At 44.0% G+C, this 18,398-nt stretch overlaps 3 protein-coding genes across 9 annotated transcripts in view; all 3 read left to right on the top strand.

Annotated features, from left to right (window-relative positions):
• Positions 1–3,523, top strand: part of mei1 (meiotic double-stranded break formation protein 1) — a 51,694-nt gene extending 48,171 nt beyond the window's left edge. For all 6 annotated transcript variants that reach the window (XM_027285376.1, XM_027285375.1, XM_027285374.1 and 3 more), the window contains 2 exons: positions 2,588–2,715; positions 3,278–3,523. In XM_027285376.1, coding sequence (XP_027141177.1) covers positions 2,588–2,715; positions 3,278–3,332 — 183 coding nt within the window. In that variant the 3' untranslated portion in view covers positions 3,333–3,523. The remainder of the gene's footprint in view (positions 1–2,587; positions 2,716–3,277) is intronic.
• A 1,462-nt stretch (positions 3,524–4,985) lies between these two features.
• Positions 4,986–12,822, top strand: ccdc134 (coiled-coil domain containing 134). 2 transcript variants are annotated; one of them, XM_019278211.2, is made up of 7 exons: positions 4,986–5,274; positions 8,299–8,437; positions 8,616–8,737; positions 9,842–9,926; positions 10,213–10,394; positions 11,328–11,399; positions 11,568–12,822. In XM_019278211.2, the coding sequence occupies exons 2-7, from the start codon at positions 8,332–8,334 to the stop codon at positions 11,691–11,693; spliced, it is 693 nt and encodes a 230-aa protein (XP_019133756.1). In that variant the 5' UTR covers positions 4,986–5,274; positions 8,299–8,331; the 3' UTR covers positions 11,694–12,822. The 2 variants fall into 2 exon arrangements, with proteins under 2 accessions (XP_019133756.1, XP_010752324.2); XM_010754022.3 differs by having other exon boundaries at positions 4,986–5,374.
• A 940-nt stretch (positions 12,823–13,762) lies between these two features.
• On the top strand, positions 13,763–17,813 carry LOC104937719 (uncharacterized). The gene is made up of 2 exons (XM_010754023.3): positions 13,763–13,941; positions 14,948–17,813. Exons 1-2 carry the CDS (start codon positions 13,920–13,922, stop codon positions 16,894–16,896), a joined length of 1,971 nt encoding a protein of 656 aa, XP_010752325.3. The 5' UTR covers positions 13,763–13,919; the 3' UTR covers positions 16,897–17,813.
• Positions 17,814–18,398: the final 585 nt, after the last annotated feature.

Here is an 18,398-nt window from a genome sequence, read left to right as displayed (position 1 = left end):
ACGTTCTCAGCGGTGTATTCAGAAATTGTGCAGTTAAGTTCATTTGAGTAGCACGAAAATAATATGGCCAAAATACCCGAGGCAGTACAGTTTATTGTGTAACTTCAAAAGCACATAGTAATTTCTAGCTTCCACCTGCAACAATATAATACTGTTTATACAAATATATTGAATTTAGAAGACACCGTATCAAAAGTGCAGACAGAAAAGATGTGTTAGAATTGTAAATTAATAATTTCTCTTATGTGGCACGAGCTCGTTACATTGTTATCTCATCAGAGTATTTCCCCCGGAAGATAGACGGCGTTGCTTTGCTTCAAATGCAAATATTCCCTGTGAACATTTTGCTCCCGCGTAAGTCGAACACAATGAACCGCGTCCTTGATGTTACCCTTGTTAGCTCTGCGGCAAACGCATTAAAAAAAAAAAAAGCCCATTGTGGTTTTTGCTTCGAGAGATCATAAAGACGCAGACGGAGCAGCAGCCACGTCCGATTTCTAAGAGACACGTCCAGTGTTTTGAAAGTAACTGTATACTGTTCAGTATGACAGACAACACTTCTCTCAAAAGTCGACACTGTGAGTTTTTTCTCCTCGGCTCAAATCTGTCACACTTAATGGTTTTCTCGATCTGTCTGTGGACTGATGTGAAATCTGTGAGGAAGTTCTCTGTGCACAATTTGACAGTGGTCCGGTATCATATCACTGTGAGTCCTGACATAACTGTAAACTACCTGTATCGTGCTGTGATGGGTTCACATCCAAAACAAAAATCCACAGTCACGTCAGGCAACAACAAACTTAACTCGCCATGACGTGATGTAACTAAACTAGACGATATAATATAGAATAAAACAGAACCACCAAGTGCACAGGTAAAAATGAAGTGTGCCAATTACCAGAAGTCACGGTGACTCAGAAATCTAAAGTCATGCATGCACGTCTTCAGGGTTATTTCCAGTTTTCCAGTCAGACCTATTTAGCTCGTGCTCGTCTTCCTGTCTCCGCCTGTATGTGTGTGTCTACATGATCAAGTGGTGTTAGGGGCTAAGCAGCGGTGAAGCTGCAGCTTGCACCGCATACTTAGTTTGCTCGTCAGATCAGAGCTCATGTTAGAGGGAGAGTCCCTTTTTGTATTTTCTAATGCTTGCAGACGTCTTCCAACATCCCCCCACGCAGCCTGAGACGTATATCCTGCGCATGCCATTCACTTGTTAGCCTCTCCATCTCCCCTTCTGTTCTTTGGCCCCCTCTCTCCTTTTCAATTTGGTCTCACCGCTCTAACTTCACTTCATTCACCTTCACTTCCCCCTTTTGCTCTTTTCAATTACCGCGCAGTGCTGGAACACTTTTTTATTTAATTTTTTTTTATTCTGCCCTTTCCTTCACCTGCCTGTTCTTGAAATCACGGAGTCACTCGATGGGAGCTGTTGCCAAATAAAAACATTTTTAACTTCACCGCTCACTTGTTGTGTATGAAGCTCCGACAGTTCAGCTTCTCTCTCTGGAAACATCTTTAAATTCTTTTTTTTTGTGACTACCCATCACATATATATTATTATATATTGTTATATATATATATATCGATGCAGCCTCGTTGGTCTCAAATCAAAAATTGCTTTTGTCAGAGTGGCATGCTGAGCTGAGCACTCCGACTGATCTTCACAACCCCGAAGTATTGAAGTAGACATTATCTATTCTGTCTGAACTCGCTGCCTTCACCATCTATTCTAATCCACACCAGTCCAGACAAAAGGTACATTAAGTCTTTCATCCCTTCAACCGACTGTAGCAGTGGTGCCCGAGAATGATGATTATGGTGATCGCGAAGAAGAAGATCATTTGCTTTAATAACAATATTCTCTGCAGCTCATAAGAGTATTGTGCAAGCACGGTTCTGATTTTGTTGCTCACAGCTCAGATCTCAGGTCAGACAAGCCGCGATCAAGTAATTCTGGATTCGCTCGCGTGCTCTGAAGTGACCTTTAGTCAGTCTCTGAACCTCCAACTCCTGCAGGGCAGCTGAGCGGTGGCTTTACAGAGCGTCGGCTGAGAGATTGAACAGTAATCCTTGTTTTCAAAGTCTCGTTTCTCCGCTGGGACTTCTCATAGCTGCTGGAAATGCTCTGTGACCTTTTAACTTCTATAAATATTTTGTTTCTTTGAGATTTTCGTCTTGTCGCAGCGTTCATTGTTCAAGCGCGCCGTTACATGTGCCGTATAGCTCTTTTTCCTACACATTTTTATCCGCTGCACGTGCCTGTCACAGCTCAGATATATTGTTTTTTTGAACTGCAGGAGAAGAGATTCCTGTGTTACTGACTTATTTAGCACTCGCGTCAGGTGCGTCTCCCTCTGCCCCCTCTGGCATGATGTAACTACAAACAAGAATTTGTAAAGGGTTTGAAATATACTTTCTATATTTTAGAACTTTCCTTTTCTCTGGTTCAAACATTGTACTTTATTTTCTGTCTCCCTCGTCACTGCCCATTAAACTTCATCATCATGTCCTCCATCTCTTCCTTCTGTTGTCGTCGCTCCCTCATTATGCTGCTTCTCTCCTCTCCATATATCTCCGGTTCGCTCAGATCCAGAGCGATGTCCTGCAGCCGCCACCCACGGAGGAGCACAAGCAGAGAGCGAGGAGCATGATGGAGTCCCTCGACCTGCAAACGTCGGCCGAGAGCCGCAGCCCCGGTTTGCCCGGCGGCGTCTTGTATCCCTCAACCTGAAGTGAAACACACTCATAAACACCTTTTAAACACAAAGACACACACGCTGCTTTATACATCACCTAAACACAATCTACACACTTTGAGCACACCGTACCGTACAGCAGAGCATCTTCATTGATTTTTTTTTTTTTTGTCTGTGTTGTGCTTTTCACTTAATCTCTTTGAAAGCGTGTCGTACAACACAGGGCCATTACTGTATTTCAGTCAGTCGGCACTTAAAGGCTCAGTACACTCTGATGCTGATTGACTCTCTCTCTCCCACACACACACACACACACAGTCATTCTTCCTTTCACCCACCCACACACTCTTGTACACTGAGTCCATGTCTGTTCAGTTTGATATTAGCTATTTTTGGATGCTGTCATATCACATTAATAGTAAAATAAATATCGGCTGTGATCAAAGCAGCAGCTTAAAAATACTATTTATGCACGTTAACGAACATTCGAGCAGAATTATAGTGAGTTATAGTTAAGCTGGTTTGCAACTCTCTCTCTCTCTCTCACACACGCTTCATCGCTCCTTAACTCTTGTCCTCAGGCATGTTGGAGACGTGTCCATCTGTCTGTCTGACTTCACAGTGAAAGCGAGCTGACGTTCCAGCTAACCGATATTATGACTGATGTTTTTACGCCTTCGGTTTGACAGTTTGTTTCGTTGTTCAGTTATTGTTACGTTTTTTCAGAACCAAGCTGATTTGTTTAAATTTGGTGCCGGTCAAGGTGAAACCTCGGGATTGGGATAGCCTCGTCTTTACCGTTACATTAAAGCTACTTTTCAATCAAACGCTTGTTTTTCTGGAGCTCTTCTAGGGCTGCAAACAAAAGTGTGCAAAGGAAGCAAAGGCACTTTAAAGGTCCAGTGTGTTACGAGAAGAAAAACCCTTGAATAAGGAGGAGTGGATTCAAAGTATCAAAGTTGAATTTATTATTCTTGTACAAGAAGGAGTGTTTAACGGTGCAACACACAAGAGGGGTTACAGAGAAAAGGCTCCTCGAGGAGCTCTAACAGTTGGTTCTTATACAATTTCCTTAAAACGGGCTTTCTCGGACACCTCCCCACTGACAGTTTCCTTTTTTGGTAATGAACATTATGTTTCTTGTCCAAAGTGACACTTCCCTTAACCTGTCTCTCTTGTCCTTGAACTATTTTTTTAATGATCTCTCCCTGCCAGCCTCAGTAAACACATGCCAGATAAAGGGAAGTGGACGAGACATGCAAAAGACAGAAAACACACACACACACTCTTTATAGGAGTTAAAACATCTGCACCCCAGTATAATCCTAATTTTTATAACGCAGTGTGCTGAGGTTTCAGATTGGAACCAACTGAAAGCCCCTCGCCTCTCTCTCTCTCTTCAAGTAAAACGCAAAAGATGCGATGTACATATAAAAGTCTCTGCTAAGGTAACAAAAACATAATAATTGTTATTTTCAGGTGATTATACGCTCATGAAAAAGTGGTTGTGATTATAATATTCAATTTCTGTCAATAGATACCCTGAAATGTTACACTGGCCCTTTAAATAAAGGTATTTCTCAGGTGTTATTGTTTCCTGCAATGATTTAATACACTAGACTATCGTTTTGTTTTCTCAAGATCTCAAATGAATTATCTCGTTATCACGGGAAAACGGGTGGAATAAAATGTTTGTATGTATGACCCTTTAGGGCTTCCGTACATTAACACCTGAGAAATACCTTTATTTAAAGGGCCAGTGTAACATTAAAGGGTATCCATTGACAGAAATTGAATAATATCACAACCATGTTTTCATGAGTGTATAATCACCTGAAAATAACAATTGTTATGTTTTGGTTACCTTAGAGACTTTTATATGTACATCACACCTTTTGCGTTTTACTTGAAGAGAGAGAGAGAGAGGCGAGGGGCTTTCAGTTGGTTGCAATCTGAAACCTCAGCACACTGTGTTATAAAAATTAGGAGGTGTTTTAACTCTTATAGAGAGTGTGTGTGTGTGTGTTTTCTGCCTGGATGGAATAAAATGTATGTCTGACCCTTCAGGGCTTCCGTACATTAACACCTGAGAAATACCTTTATTTAAAGGGCCAGTGTAACATTTGACAGACATTGCTGCAGATACAACAGTGAATATTATAAATTATATTTACTTTTAATTACTAATAACTCATTTTTTTTTTATAAGAGCACTAAAGCATTTTGGTGTAAAGAGCACGTGAGGGAGGAAACACGCGAGGGAAACGGAACGCACCCCCCTTAACGCTGACTCGGTGGTGCCTCCCTTTGAATCCTCCGTGTGGAAACAAACCTCCTCCTCCTCCTCCTCCTCGGTGTTTGAGCGCCCGCTGGCTGTCATTCGTCCAAAGACGGAGATCCAGCCGGTGCGATCGTCGTGGCGCTGGCGGAGTGGTGGAGCAGCGAGAGCCGCATGTAAATGAACACCTCCACCTCCTCCAGCACCTCCTTCACCTGAGGATCTCCACGCGGGGCAGACTGTGACTTGTCCCGTCATCATCAGAGGAGAAGCAGCTCGCCTCGTGCAGGAGATAAAGAGGTTAAACTGCACTACTTTTCTTTTTTTTTTTTTTTTTTTTTTGTAACGTTGTCCGATAATCGCTGCCGTGTGGCGCCCGACGTCTCTCTGCTCCAACACGGTGAGTTTTGCTGCGATGATCCGATCTGTCGAGGAGCGACTTCAAAAAAAAAAATACTTAAAAAGCGTAAACCCTCCTCCTCCTTTTCCTCCTCCTCCTTTTTCTGGAAGTCTTCCATAAATAAATGTGATGTATTAACGCGGAGTAGATCACCAACAGATGTGCATCGTGTTTTTATTTTTTATTTTACTAATTATGGAGAGCAGCAGCTGAAGGGGAAACGTGGGTCAGGTAATGAGAATCATGCAATCAATTAAAGCAATCTGTAAATTGATGGTCCACATGACAAGCCTTCGTCCAGATTCTGCTATCATCATCATCATCATCATCATCACCATTACGCATGTCAGCGGTGCCTCTGCCTTGAGTGATAACCGGAGAGGAAGAGCCTCAGCAGATGCAAGAGAGAGAGAGAGAGATGATGTGTCAGTCCTTGAACCTCAAACCTCCCCCAGCAGCAGAGAGAGGGAGAGAGAGAGGGAGGTGGGGGGTGTAATCTGGATCCTGCTCCCCTGATGGGCATCAAGAGTTGAGTTTTGTCTCTTGAAATACAGAGTTGTTGGTTTTTTTGCCTCGTCCGGTGGGATTGCAGACCGCATGCATCTTCACAGGGTCTGCAGCACGACTTATCCTGACAAAAGCTGGAAGCTGCATCTCCCACACACAGGAAATCAAAACTTCAGCCTCTCTGCTGCTACGTGGAGATCGTTGTTGGCACACAGAAGGGGAAAAAAAAAAAAATCTTCCTCCTCTTGCAGGCTGAAGAGATTTAAACCGGTTTACACGCCTCACCTCAGGGCGAGTGGCACATTGTGACAGAGCAGATCTGAAGCTGAGCATCAGTGAGAGGAAATCCATCCATCCATCCAGTCTGGGGATGTGAAGGCACACTTGTTGCAAAGTATTAGTGTGTGTGTGTGAGGAAGGATGAGCTCCTCGTTCCTGTCCTGACCACAGGTGGATTTGGATTACCTGTCAGAGATCTTCCCCTCCTGTAAGCAGCCGAGCTCACGGATAACATTGTCACAGTCTGATTTGATCAGTGTAATCTGATCTCAGATGCTTTACCACTTGATTTTTAAAAAAAAGAAGCCGGTCGTCCCGTGTAATTACGGCTCACGGTTAATGGATGCATTCAGACTCTCATTCCTGTGCTGCCCATGCCACATTAGAGATGATTGATCCACTCTTAATGCCCTTACTTACGCCACTTCTTAAAGTCTCAGCACTTCGCCCTATTGCACGGAAACATTAACAGCTGCTTGGATATATATATACGTCCACTGCCTTAAATTGTGCCAGTGGCAATAACCTTTTTGCTCGTAAATATCTGTCAAGAGCTACATGGCCCACAGGAACATCAAATAACCCAGACGAGCCGCCGCCGCTGCCACGGGGGAGACGAGGCCCCCTTCTCCTTGGCTGTTATCTAGAAATATTGAGGCTTTTCGACCAGCACTTAAGGATATTTAGTGCAGCATTTCTCAGAAAGCCGGGAAGCGACCCAAAAGATGTTCTCAGAATGCACAAATTGGCCTTAATCGAACATTGTCTTCGCTCAGCTTGTCTTCGGGAACACTTGTTTCCTGCTGACGCTGTGAGAAAGAGGAAAAAAAAAAAGTTGTCCTGCAGTTTTTATTTTGAAATAAGAGACTCCTGGCCTGCAGATACTGACACTTAAAGCAGCAGCAGCAGCAGCAACAAAAGAGAGTTTGTCAGCTTTCCGGAGTAATATCTTGTGATCTACTTTTTAAAGATGAGTCTTTGGACAGATGCCACGATGTTGTGAGGATGGGTTGTAAAAGCGGAGGAAGTTTAGTGTGTTTATAACCGCTCTGAGAGAGGGATGGTGTACGAGCCTTTCCCCTCAGTCTAAATTAACATTCACACCCTGAGACATTTGCTCACTTCCTTTTACATTGAAGAAGAATCTGCAGCCGGGCTTGTAAAGATTAATTCTATCAGTGCAAACGCAACTCCCCGGTGCTCATTATCCTCTTGCACAGCCTTCCTCCTCTTCTGTCTTGCACTTGCTCTCCTCTTCTGTGCGACTTTGTGTTTTAGCGCTGCGTCTTTTGCAAAAAAAGTTAAGATGAAATATTCACCAGGAAAGCTGTTGTTTCCCTGCAGGGTCCGCTTACTCCTCCGAAAGCCCCTTAACGCCCCTCCATTCATCTCTTGCCTCCCACATCTCACAGTTTGACTCTCCTCATCTCCCCCCCTCCCTCTCTCTGCATCCCTCTGGTAGTATTCATAGATGAAGCTCTTGTGAAATTATGCATGAATTATGTCTTGTAGCTTCTTCATCAACATTGTCCTCCCTTCCTCCGGGTTACTTCTGTTTTCTGCTTAACTAGTTTTCTTTAAAAAATCTGGCTCTCATGTTCATTTGACTATTTGCAGTTGTTGCATTTTTATCTGCTCCCTTGTAGGTCTAAAAAGCCTGAGAAGGAAGCTGTAGCTCAACTATAGTGACCAAAGGAGAGGAGAGGAGAGGCAGGAGCAGGGAGAGATTCTGGTACAGAGATTGTAAATGTTTCTCCAGGGATTACGCAAGTGCCAGACATCAGATGTGCCTTTTTTAGAGGGAACATAAGGAGGATAAGCCGGCTACCCTCTAGTGTTACATATTGACCACTTATTCCCAGCATGTCTCCGAGAGGATCACCAGAGAGAGCGCTTTTCTCTCGCAGCGTTGGAAGAAGAAAATATGGCTTCGTGATTTTTAAGAAATCTGTTTCAGTGACGGTTCAGTGTTTTTTAAATGAAGGTATCAGGAGGCGATGTGTTCAGTGTGACAGTGTGTGTGTGTGGAGGAGAGTCTCCTGCAGCCTCGGGACAAATCCAAATCACACAAATCTCTGCTAATGTTCTGATGCTGAATGTGCTGCATGTCTCACTGCTTGGTCATCTCCTGTGTTCAGGACACAGCGCCTCTCTGCCGACACCTGCTGACCATGTGGAGCGTGTGCGCAGCGGTCCTGGCACTCGCCGCCGCCGTCGCCCTCGGCTCGGCGGACTCGGACGCACACAGGCCGAGACACGACTCCAACCTCGAGATCTGTATCCTTCTGCTGTTAGAGCCGCTGCCAAAAAGCACAGGCTGAAGTGTCAACTTATGCATGCTGATGAATATGTGCCCTTTTTTTTATTTAATAACGTAACAGATGGGTGCATGTTTGAGCATTTGTGTTATGCCCACATGAAGAGTGTGTGTGTCCTCCTGACCTCCTTTTATCAGACAAGCGGCTGTTTGAGACCAAGAGGAAAGATCAGCTGAACGCGCTCAAGAATCTGGTAGAGCTCAACGACATCAATCAACAGTACAAGATCATAGACATCATGCTCAAAGGACTCTTCAAGGTGTGTGTGTGTCGGCAGCAGCAGAATCGACTTGTACGTATGTTTAAAAAAACAGGAGCAACAGTTCTTCCCGAGAGCTCGGCGTGCGTTCCCGTGCTCTCAGCAGATTGAGGGATAAGAAGGTTCGCAGCCCGGCAGAGAATCAAAAGCTTCAAATCCAATGATCACATTCATCAGCAGGTTTCCTCGCATTCATTTGAATGTTAATTCAGACTCAGCTGCTTGGAAGTGCCACTCAAGCCCCGAGCTTTGCTTTACAGTACGCCTCAGCTTCCCAGAGGGTGGTTATCTATGCATCCTCATGCCTCTCAAGGACGACTAGCCATGGTCTACCTACAGTGGCTGAAATACATTGTCAGCGTTTTCATAGCGCTGTGTGTGTGAGAGAGAGAGAGAGAGTGCTTAACAGCGCTTCTACTTGTATCTCTTCTATACACAATCCCCATAGATGCTGCACTGACTCTCATCTCTGTCTGTGCCTTTTTGTGCATCGGTGTCAATGTCGGTTTTTATTCACAAGTGTGGTGAAAAAGACATGTTGTTTAAAAGACAATAGTCCAAACATGTTTAACTTTAGTATCTAAACCACTTCTTCTCTTCAAAACCCGATTATTCGGGGAGGTCGTAGCGTAGTGGGTTAAGCGGCCGCCCCGTCTGTAGAGGCTTCAGTCCTCTATCTTCAGCTGTACTATCAATAAAGGTATAAAAGGCCCAAAAAAAAATCTTGGAGAAAAAAATCAACAACTTATTCCAACCTCTTATCGTGAAGCAGACTCGTGTAAATTCATGTTTGGGGAATTTAAATAAAAGTTACCGAGCTGTTCATCCAGGGAAGATGTATTTGGAAGACGTTGAAGAGTGTAAACCAGAATAATAATTAGAGTAGCGTACAAAAAAATCACAGATGCTCACACGCTGAAGACTTTTATACTGTTACAGTGTTATGAGGGGGCGGGGCTATGCTCAGGGTGGCCTCAGTGTGTCATTGAGCCACCCTTTAGGACCGCCCCCAAAAAACCTAGACTAGACTGAAAACTGGTTCCAGAACACACAGTGCAGAGCAAATAAATCAGCGTGTTGAACTGTTTTTTTTATGATTCTCAGGTGCTGGAGGACTCGAGACAAATCCTGGTTTCGGCCAACATGCAGCCTGATGACCCTTTCCCGATGGACGATAAGATCAAAGAAGGTCTGGTCTGTTTTTTATCCAGCAGCATCTCCGATATGTTTCCACTCTGATTGTCCTGTTCTCTGTTACTGCCTCTAAAAGCTTCACCTCTGTCGGCCTCTCCTTCCTCCTGTCCTTCCAGTCTTTGAGTGCCAATAATATCAGCTTTCTGTCTGCTGCACTTTTCCCTTTTTGTTCTGTTGATCAGCATGTTCTCTGTGATTTGTCAGCACAAATATGATCAAAAATTGCCCTCCTGTTTTTATTTCTTCTAATGTACTTCCTCCTTTTCTATAATTCTCTGCAGCTTATTCCCACGTGGTGGAGAATACGGCGTTTTTTGGCGACGTGGCGTTGCGTTTCCCCCGCATCGTCCACCACTACTACGACCGGAACTCCGACTGGAGCGGCCTGCTGCGCTGGGGGCTGAATTTCTGTAACCAGACGGGGGTTTTCACAGGAGGAGCCCACCAGCATGTCCTCACACTCGTAAGTCCAGACAGTCTCGATCAAACTGCAGCAAGAGCATGAAGAAAAAGGGGTTCTAGCTTTGGATGCCGGCTGTAAAAACCCTGCGTTTGACTAGTTTATTGGCTGATTGAACATGGACCGTATTTAAAGAAGTAATGTGGTTTCACACTAAAAGCTTTTAGGGTTTACGTTGACTTTAATACTGATGATCAGGTCCGTTTAGTTTGCAGATTTCTGGATGTTTGAATTTGAGGAAAAATCTTCTATAAGATGATGCATTAACTTTTAGTGGAAAGAAATGAACAGAATCAGTGTTGGGTCAAACGGTAGTGGTGTAAATATGACCATCATAGTTCATGTAATATACTAGAAATGAGAGATTTTTGGTGCAATCTGCAGTCAGTGCACTGTACCGTCCTCGGTGTCAGCTTAATAGCCCTCTGCTCATCGCTGCAAAATGTGTCATTCGCCATCAAATCTGCCCGCGGTGCGTCGTGACCTTTTGTGAAACTCAAAAAGAGCCGAGCAGATAGCCTCTTTAATGTGTAGGTTAATGAACTAAACTCTTGCAGGATTAATCTGTGACCTTAGCAATGTGCCAAGAGGATTATATAGTGGATTAATTCTTCCACTTGAAGCAGGAGCAGCAGCAGTTGAGCGCCCTCAAAGTGTGCACCCAGCCCTCACTTGTGCCTTTTTTAGTAACCCCGGCTCTTTAACTTCGCCTGGCTCGTGGTGTCTAAAAGCCAAAATGAGAAGATGCATTACCCAGAAGAAATGTCGATTTGTCTGGAACCGCTTGCCAAAATGCATCAAACTGCCTTTTAGCCGTAGAATAGGTGATGTGACAGCGTCTCATTTGTATTCCTTATCTCTTTTGAAGAAATGATGATGTGCCCCCTAACCCTCTATTCTTGTCTTTGTCATTTGTCTCCTCCGCTCATCTTTCAGATGTCACAGGAGCTGGGAATAACGGAGAAATCCCCAGACTTTACAAACCCGTACCGCACAGAGAGAGACGACGTGAGTAAGATCCCCATCAGCATTAACAGTTGATGGGGAAACTCCACTAGATGCCACTTAACAGCTGCTAGTAGTCACCCAGAAATCACCGTTTAAGCCCCAGGAGGGGTTAGTTACACTTTCACGACCAGCGACAACAGTAACACAGATGGATCTTTGTCTCATCAGGTGCTCCACACTGCCGAGGCTTTCCAGAAGATCCTGAGGGAGGAGGAGAAGAGGAGGAGGAAAGAAGAGAAGAGGAAAGAAATCAGGAAAGGCCCACGCATCTCTCGCTCCCGCACCGAGCTATAGCACTGCACCTCAGTGTTTGTGGAGAGCAGGGACCAACAGAGAGAGAGAGAGGGAGAGAGAGAGAGGGGGGATGGAAGCCTACGCACAGTCCACAAGGGGTGGCTTGACTTGTAGACTCCGATGACGGTGAAGTACAAAAAAATAAAAGCCAGGTGCTCTGTTGTAAGACGGGAGAGAGAGAGGGAACTTCAGAGTGACACGATAACGGTAAAAGTGGAAGTGGAGGTTGAGTCAGTCTGTGACGAAAGCCTGAATCGCTGCACACTTACAGTGATTTATCATTTGGAAATCTTTGTACGAGAGGCGAAAGCTGCCTCCGGGAAGAGGAGTCGATAAGGGTACACACACTTTTTTTGATAACTTGAGGATTACATAACTGTACTTTTGGAATATCATTAATTTTAGTCTAATAAATTTGCTTCGAACCTTTGCAGAAACCTCACTGTAATTGTGTCTGGTCTAAGATTTAACGTGTCTAAAACTCATACGCTTCAAATCTTGTGTGGTTGCCAAATATAAATTTGACCCCATCTCGTTAAATTTGGCCGGTTTCTGGTTAGTTTACGCTTGAATCGATGGTTCTGTTTTAGTTTTGATTTGTTTGAGAGATTTCCAGAGAGATGTTTGTGAATAGGCAGATTCATGTTCTTACTGCTGCTCCGAGTTTAAAGGACACATCTATAAACAGTATAACGGTATATATCGATTGGTTTGAACTCTTCTTTTATCACCATGATCGTCTGTGAATTTTCCTTTTCCATATTTTTGTAATCTCTTGTAAAGCAGTTATCATTCCGCACCAGTATCTCTGTCTGTTTACCTTTATTTGATCACGTCAACCAGACGGACAGTACGACCCTCCATCCTGCAGCCCTGCACCTGTTTCTGTGTTTAAATATTTTTTATTTCGGATTTTTATGATTTTTTTTTGTTGACAAAACGACATATTTTAATGGTTTAGATCTATGGAATTGAGATTGATGTAATTTTGAAATAGTATTACGACTGTTATTAAAAAAACAAACTATATGTATATTCAGAGAAAGAATATCATTGCTGCAGAATGAACAAGCCATTTTGTTATCAAATCTAATGAAATAAAGTGACTCTGATATGTACAAAAAAAAAACTCAACTTAATATTCCTTCATTGTGTGTGTGTGTGAGTGAGTTAGCAGAAACTCAAACAATCAATAAATTAGGATGTTATAATCTACAAACCCTTACAAAATATAGACTCAGTGACCATTGAAACTGTTTGCCATAAAAGAGAATAGGTAGAAAGAACAAAAAGAATTTGTATCCACTGTGACACAGGAGAAGTACAGACACTTCCTCACAAATTGCCCCAAATACAAAGAAATCAGAAGAATTATTTCCCAAATTTAAAGAAAAAATCCCCGACTTCCTCACCCTCCAACAAGACGAAAGTATTTTAGGAAATGTTTCAATGTAAGACTGTTAATTGTTTATATGTACTTTATTAATACTATCTCTATTTTCATTATCACTTATTTTATTGTTTATTATTTTACGCACACACACACAATTCTCTTAAGTTTTATTCTATTTATATACAGGGGGGAAAGTTAGGACAATTCCAAGGGCCCCCAAAAAATAGGTAAACACCAATATAAAATGATTAAACCATCATCATTGAGTATATATATCTCAAATATAATAATGAAACTAATTATCTCTTTGTGTTTTGGGCAGTAAAAGTTAAATAAAAATTTACGGTGGCTTTTAATCTTGCATCAAATAGTGAACCTGTACGCAGACTTGCATGCATGTACAAATCACCAGCAGTAAATATTGTGCTAGTACTAGTATTGAACTACAAGTTGCAAGCCTTTAATTAGAGTTATGTAAAGTTTTTGATGGGATAGTTAGATCCTAGAGATGTGGGGACATCAGCTGCACAGAGGGGGCTTAACTTCACTTATGAAGTGTATTTTTGTTGTGTTTAATTTACTCTTTATGCTTTAGCATAAAAAAGTCTGTGTGACATCCATGCAAATAAAGTGAATTTGATTTGATTTGAATTGAGAGAGATCAGCCAACAGAGATCAGCCAACAGAGGGCAGACAGCAGACAGCAGACAGCAGAGTTTGGACTTTGGACTTTGTGCCAATGTTTTGAGGCCTCCGCAGAGTCTGAGCTCACAGCAGCCTGTCAGCTTCGAGGCTACATCCAGGAGATGAAAACAAAAAGAAGAGACTGAAAGATGTCTAACGACGTGGACTCAGGTATGCTGACCTGTCCACGTGACACCTGATTGTTTTTGTTTTAAGTTAGCACCGTGCTAAAGGTAGCATGCTGATCAGTTAGCTGTTGTTAGCCGGTTAGCACATGAATAGCGATCGCAGCGTTGAATTAAGGATTTAAATATGATCTCTGATCTTCAGTTTCATGTTTGTTAACATCTGAGTTATAAACAAAAAGCCATCTAGCGGGTAACGCTAGTTATTCCCCCCTCCGCCGGTGTTTCGGGTTAACGAGCGACGCTGTCAACTGGTGTCCCGTCAGGCGGAATGTAGCTATGGTAACGCGAAAATACGTAGATGTCCTGGTGAATTTAACTTTGTTTAGTGTTTTTATTAACGTGAAAATAATCAGTACATTAGAAAAAAACACCTGTCACCGTCTATGGTGTCTGTTTGGCAGCTACGTATTCTCTGTCCTAACCGCAGAGGCATTCGGCTGAAGGTCACAAGTTAACACGGTCGCTCGTCTAACCGAAACACCTGCTAACTTGTTTGTACCGTTAGCTCCCTCCCCCCTCCCCACCGCCGGTGTTTCGGGTTAACGAGCGACGCTGTCATCTGGTGTCCCGTCAGGCGGAATGTAGCCATGGTAACACGAAGATACGTAGATGTCCCGGTGGATTTAACTTTCTTTAGTGTTTTTATTCACGTTAAAATAATCAGTGTCTGTTTTGATAGCTACGTATTCTCTGTCCTAACTACGGCAACCGCAGACGCATTCCTCTGAAGGTCACCAGTTAACACGGTCGCTCGTCTAACCGAAACACCTGCTAACTTTGTTTTTAACGTTGGCTATTCATTTGTTTCCGTCCAGAGCCTTCCTGACAAACGCCTGTGACATAAAACAGCAGCTAGTGAAGACAACAGACGTGTCGAATCAGGATATTCATAGTTTCTATCAGCCTGTGTAGTTGTAGGAAAGCTGATCATATGAAATATAAAATAAAATATGAAACATCGATGGTCTCATCCAGTTTCTGCTGTGCAGTTTTTCCTCCAGGGGACAAGGAAGTGAAAAAGGAGCCACCAGACATGGAAGGAGACAACGAAGGAGACGACTCTGAACCCGGATGCAGCGAGGAACTCAGGCTGGTCCTCATCGGAAAGACCGGATCTGGCAAGAGCGCGTCAGGAAACACCATCTTGGGCCGAAAGCAGTTCCTGTCCCAGATCAGCGCCAGCTCCGTCACCCAGATCTGCCAGCTTGGGAGCGCCGAGCTCGCCGTGGAAGAGGATGCTGCTGCGAAGGAGGAGGAGGAGGAGGAGGATGGAGAGACTGTCACACAGAGGAGGAGGAGGAGGAGGAGAGTCACGGTGGTTGACATGCCAGGTTTTGGTGACACTCATCTCAGCGCGGAGCAGATTCATGCTGAGATAGCTAAATGTGTGTCTCTGTCTGCACCCGGGCCTCATGCTTTCCTCCTGGTGGTGCCGATAGGACGATACACAGACAGCGAGAACCAGGCCGCCTACGAGCTGGTTAACATGTTTGGGGAGGATGCACTCCGTCACCACACCGTAGTTCTTTTTACCAGGGGTGATGACCTGGAGGGCGTAGCAATTGAAAAGTATCTGAGCGAGACTGCACCTGCTGGGCTTACAGCTCTGATCAACAGGTGTGGGGGCAGGTACCATGTGCTCAATAACAAAGATCCCAGTGATTCAGCACAGGTTCAAGAACTCTTAATGAAGGTGGAGGCGATGGTGAAGCAGACTAAACAAGGGTTTTATACCAACAGGGTGTTTTTAGAGGCGGAGGCTGCCATTAGGGAGGAGCAGAGAAGGATGTTGAGGCAAGCAGAGGGGGAGGAAGAAGGCGGAGGCGACAGCAGCGTGGAAAAACAGGCTCAGCTTGCAAAACGGAGGAAGTGTGACTTGGAGTCGGACAGTACTAACAGAGGAGCACAAGGGGTCAGGAGGCGGAGGGAGTTAGAAGCAGGGAATGAAGAGGGTTTTAGGGTGGAGAGATGGACGGAGGAGAGGAAAGGAAACCCCTTCAGCCTCATGAGAGACAGAGTTAGGGACGGGATCAGAGGCCGGCGCAGCAGGGCCGTGAGCAGGCGACAGTCTCTCTCCTTGTTTCGCACGAGGAGGGATGCTGCGCTCTCCGCCAAGGTCCTGGAAAGAGTCAAGATCCTGGTGGCTGCCGGGGCAACAGGCATGGCGGTCGGTGCGATGTTTGGGGCGGCTGCCCCTTTAGCAGCTGCAGCCGGGGCGTCTCTTGTGGGGAACTCGGTCGGCTTTGCTGCGGGTCAGTTTGCTGGGATGTCTGTAGCGGGAGGCACGGGTGTCGGAAAAGCCGTGGGTGCCATAGTGGCGGCAGCCTCAGGGAAAACCGCATTGGCTCTGGGGGCGGCAACGGGTGGAGTTTTGGGTGGTTCTGTTGGAGCCGTTGCTGGTGCGGAGGCAGACAGTCCTGGAGAAGGCGCTCTGGATGCCTTAGGGCAAGTTAGTCTCATAGGGGCATCTGTTGTGGGGGTGGCAGCAGGCGTGGGAGGCACCATGGGAGCTGGTGCTGCTATAGGTGCAGCTCTGGAGGGAGCAGCTGTAAGCACAGCAGCCCTCGGCGGAGCTGAAACTGCAACTCTCGGTGTAGCAGGTGTAGCCAATGCTTCTGTAGTGGCCACTGTAGGAGGCGTAGCTGCAGGTGGTGGGACTCCAGGTGCTGCAGCAGGAGCAGCCTTAGCCCAGGAGGTGGCTGTGTGTGGGTTAACCGGACCCGGCGTGGTGTCAGTAGCAGGCAGGGCGTCGAACTCCTGGGACACAACATCACGGATCCTGACTGCAGTGGCTGAGATAGGCAAGGCGGCGGCAGGCATCGCCCTGGCTGGCGGTCTGGTGGTGAAGGTGGTGAAGGAGAAAGTCAGGTGTGGCACAGGAACTACAGAAGCCAGTTACACAGAGAAGAAGTCTTACGAGGTCTACTGGAACAAATAAATACAGGCCGAATGAGAACATGAATTTGATCATATAATTAGATCATATTCTTTCTTGCCTTACTGACGTCGCACCAGACTCCACAGTAGCTTCCCTCGGTGACAGATATTGCTTTTAGCATGGAAATGCAAATCAACCTCAAAGATACACATCTAGCAGCCATAGCAACGTAATAAACAGAACAAGATCATATGAACATCATCATAAATTATAATAGATGAATCATAATTGCAAATGTTGCGATTGCAAGACAAATGTCGGAGCTGGTTGAGGCTGGTGAATGAGTTCAGTGACATTTGCAACGCTTTGTGGGACATTCAGCGGAGGATGTCGGGTACACAGTCTCCTTTTTCCCCCGAGCACATGTTTCTAAATCGATTTTTATAAGGTCGTGATTCGTCCTGCAGTCGGTCGGTTTGGATCCAAACCAAACGCCTTCATGCACATTTTATAAAATAAAAAATAAAAAATGCAGAAACTTCACTTCTGGGAACTCGGCTACTTAAATTTGGGTCGTCACAGTTCAGTTGTGAAGTTAAATGAACGACATGATTTACATAAAAGTTTCTAATTTTTTCTTTCTAAAGAAAAATCACAAAACTCTAAGAGGTACTTAAAAATCCTCCATATACCAGTGTTTGCTGAGAGTGAGATTAATGTAATTAGTCTTTTTATTGCAGTAATGAGTGTTGAAGATGAACAAAAGGACTGAAGCGTTTAAAAAGCACTTAAATGCTGAAGTGTTGGTGCAGGCAGCGTGTGGTTGCATTGTAATATTTCACGTCCTGTAACAAGTTTGCAGTTAAGTATTGTATTTATTGATTTTGATGAACCACTACCACCTGTTTTCAACTTCTGCAAATGTATTAGTGTGATGAATCTGCTGCGGTGAAATAAACAACAACAAAAAGAAAGACTGTTCTTCTCATGTCTCGTCTTCTGTTGTTGAGTCCTTACCTTTTTCTATGGCACTTTATTTTATTAGAAAAAACACAAGCACATATTCTAAAATAACTCCGGTTACACTTTGATCTTTAAGTACATAAAGATTAAAAATAAAATAAAAACTATACACACATAAAAAGTATACTACGACAGATAATGAAATAAATATGGTTTATACAGCAGGTTGCATTATGTACATGAGGTCGATATGAACGTAGGCACAACATGATTGAGTATGAGTGGAGATAAAAAAAAGAAAACTATAGAAAAAGTAAAACATAGAAATCATTTTTTAAAATCATTTTTTAATATACAACTGCTTTTCTTGAGTAAAACATATGTGTTGCTGCTTTTCAAAGCCAATAAACCAGAAAAATCTCAAATCTGCCGAGCTCAAATGTTGTTCTTTTATTTATGAATTAGTCTGTTGATGCCAGGCGAACTTTTCGAAAAGTTCAATGGACAGTAGGACTGAGTTGCATGAATTTTATTTTTACTGACCACAAAACAGAAATATACCGTCTATGCTGCCACATTGCCATATTTATAGTTATACT

This window comes from Larimichthys crocea, chromosome XII (assembly GCF_000972845.2).
Source record: "Larimichthys crocea isolate SSNF chromosome XII, L_crocea_2.0, whole genome shotgun sequence".
Lineage (NCBI taxonomy): Eukaryota > Metazoa > Chordata > Actinopteri > Sciaenidae > Larimichthys > Larimichthys crocea.
The sequence above is the reverse complement of the archived record's forward strand: the minus strand, read 5'-3'. Positions and strand labels throughout refer to the sequence as shown.

Excerpts from the sequence above, each read along its gene's own strand:
- ccdc134 (XM_019278211.2), top strand. The coding sequence starts at position 8,332 with ATGTGGAGCGTGTGCGCAGCGGTCCTGGCACTCGCCGCCGCCGTCGCC. Across the intron at positions 8,438-8,615 it reads CGACTCCAACCTCGAGATCT|ACAAGCGGCTGTTTGAGACC; the intron begins GTATCCTTCTGC and ends TCCTTTTATCAG. Across the intron at positions 10,395-11,327 it reads ACCAGCATGTCCTCACACTC|ATGTCACAGGAGCTGGGAAT; the intron begins GTAAGTCCAGAC and ends CTCATCTTTCAG.
- LOC104937719 (XM_010754023.3), top strand. The coding sequence starts at position 13,920 with ATGTCTAACGACGTGGACTCAG. Across the intron at positions 13,942-14,947 it reads GTCTAACGACGTGGACTCAG|TTTTTCCTCCAGGGGACAAG; the intron begins GTATGCTGACCT and ends TCTGCTGTGCAG.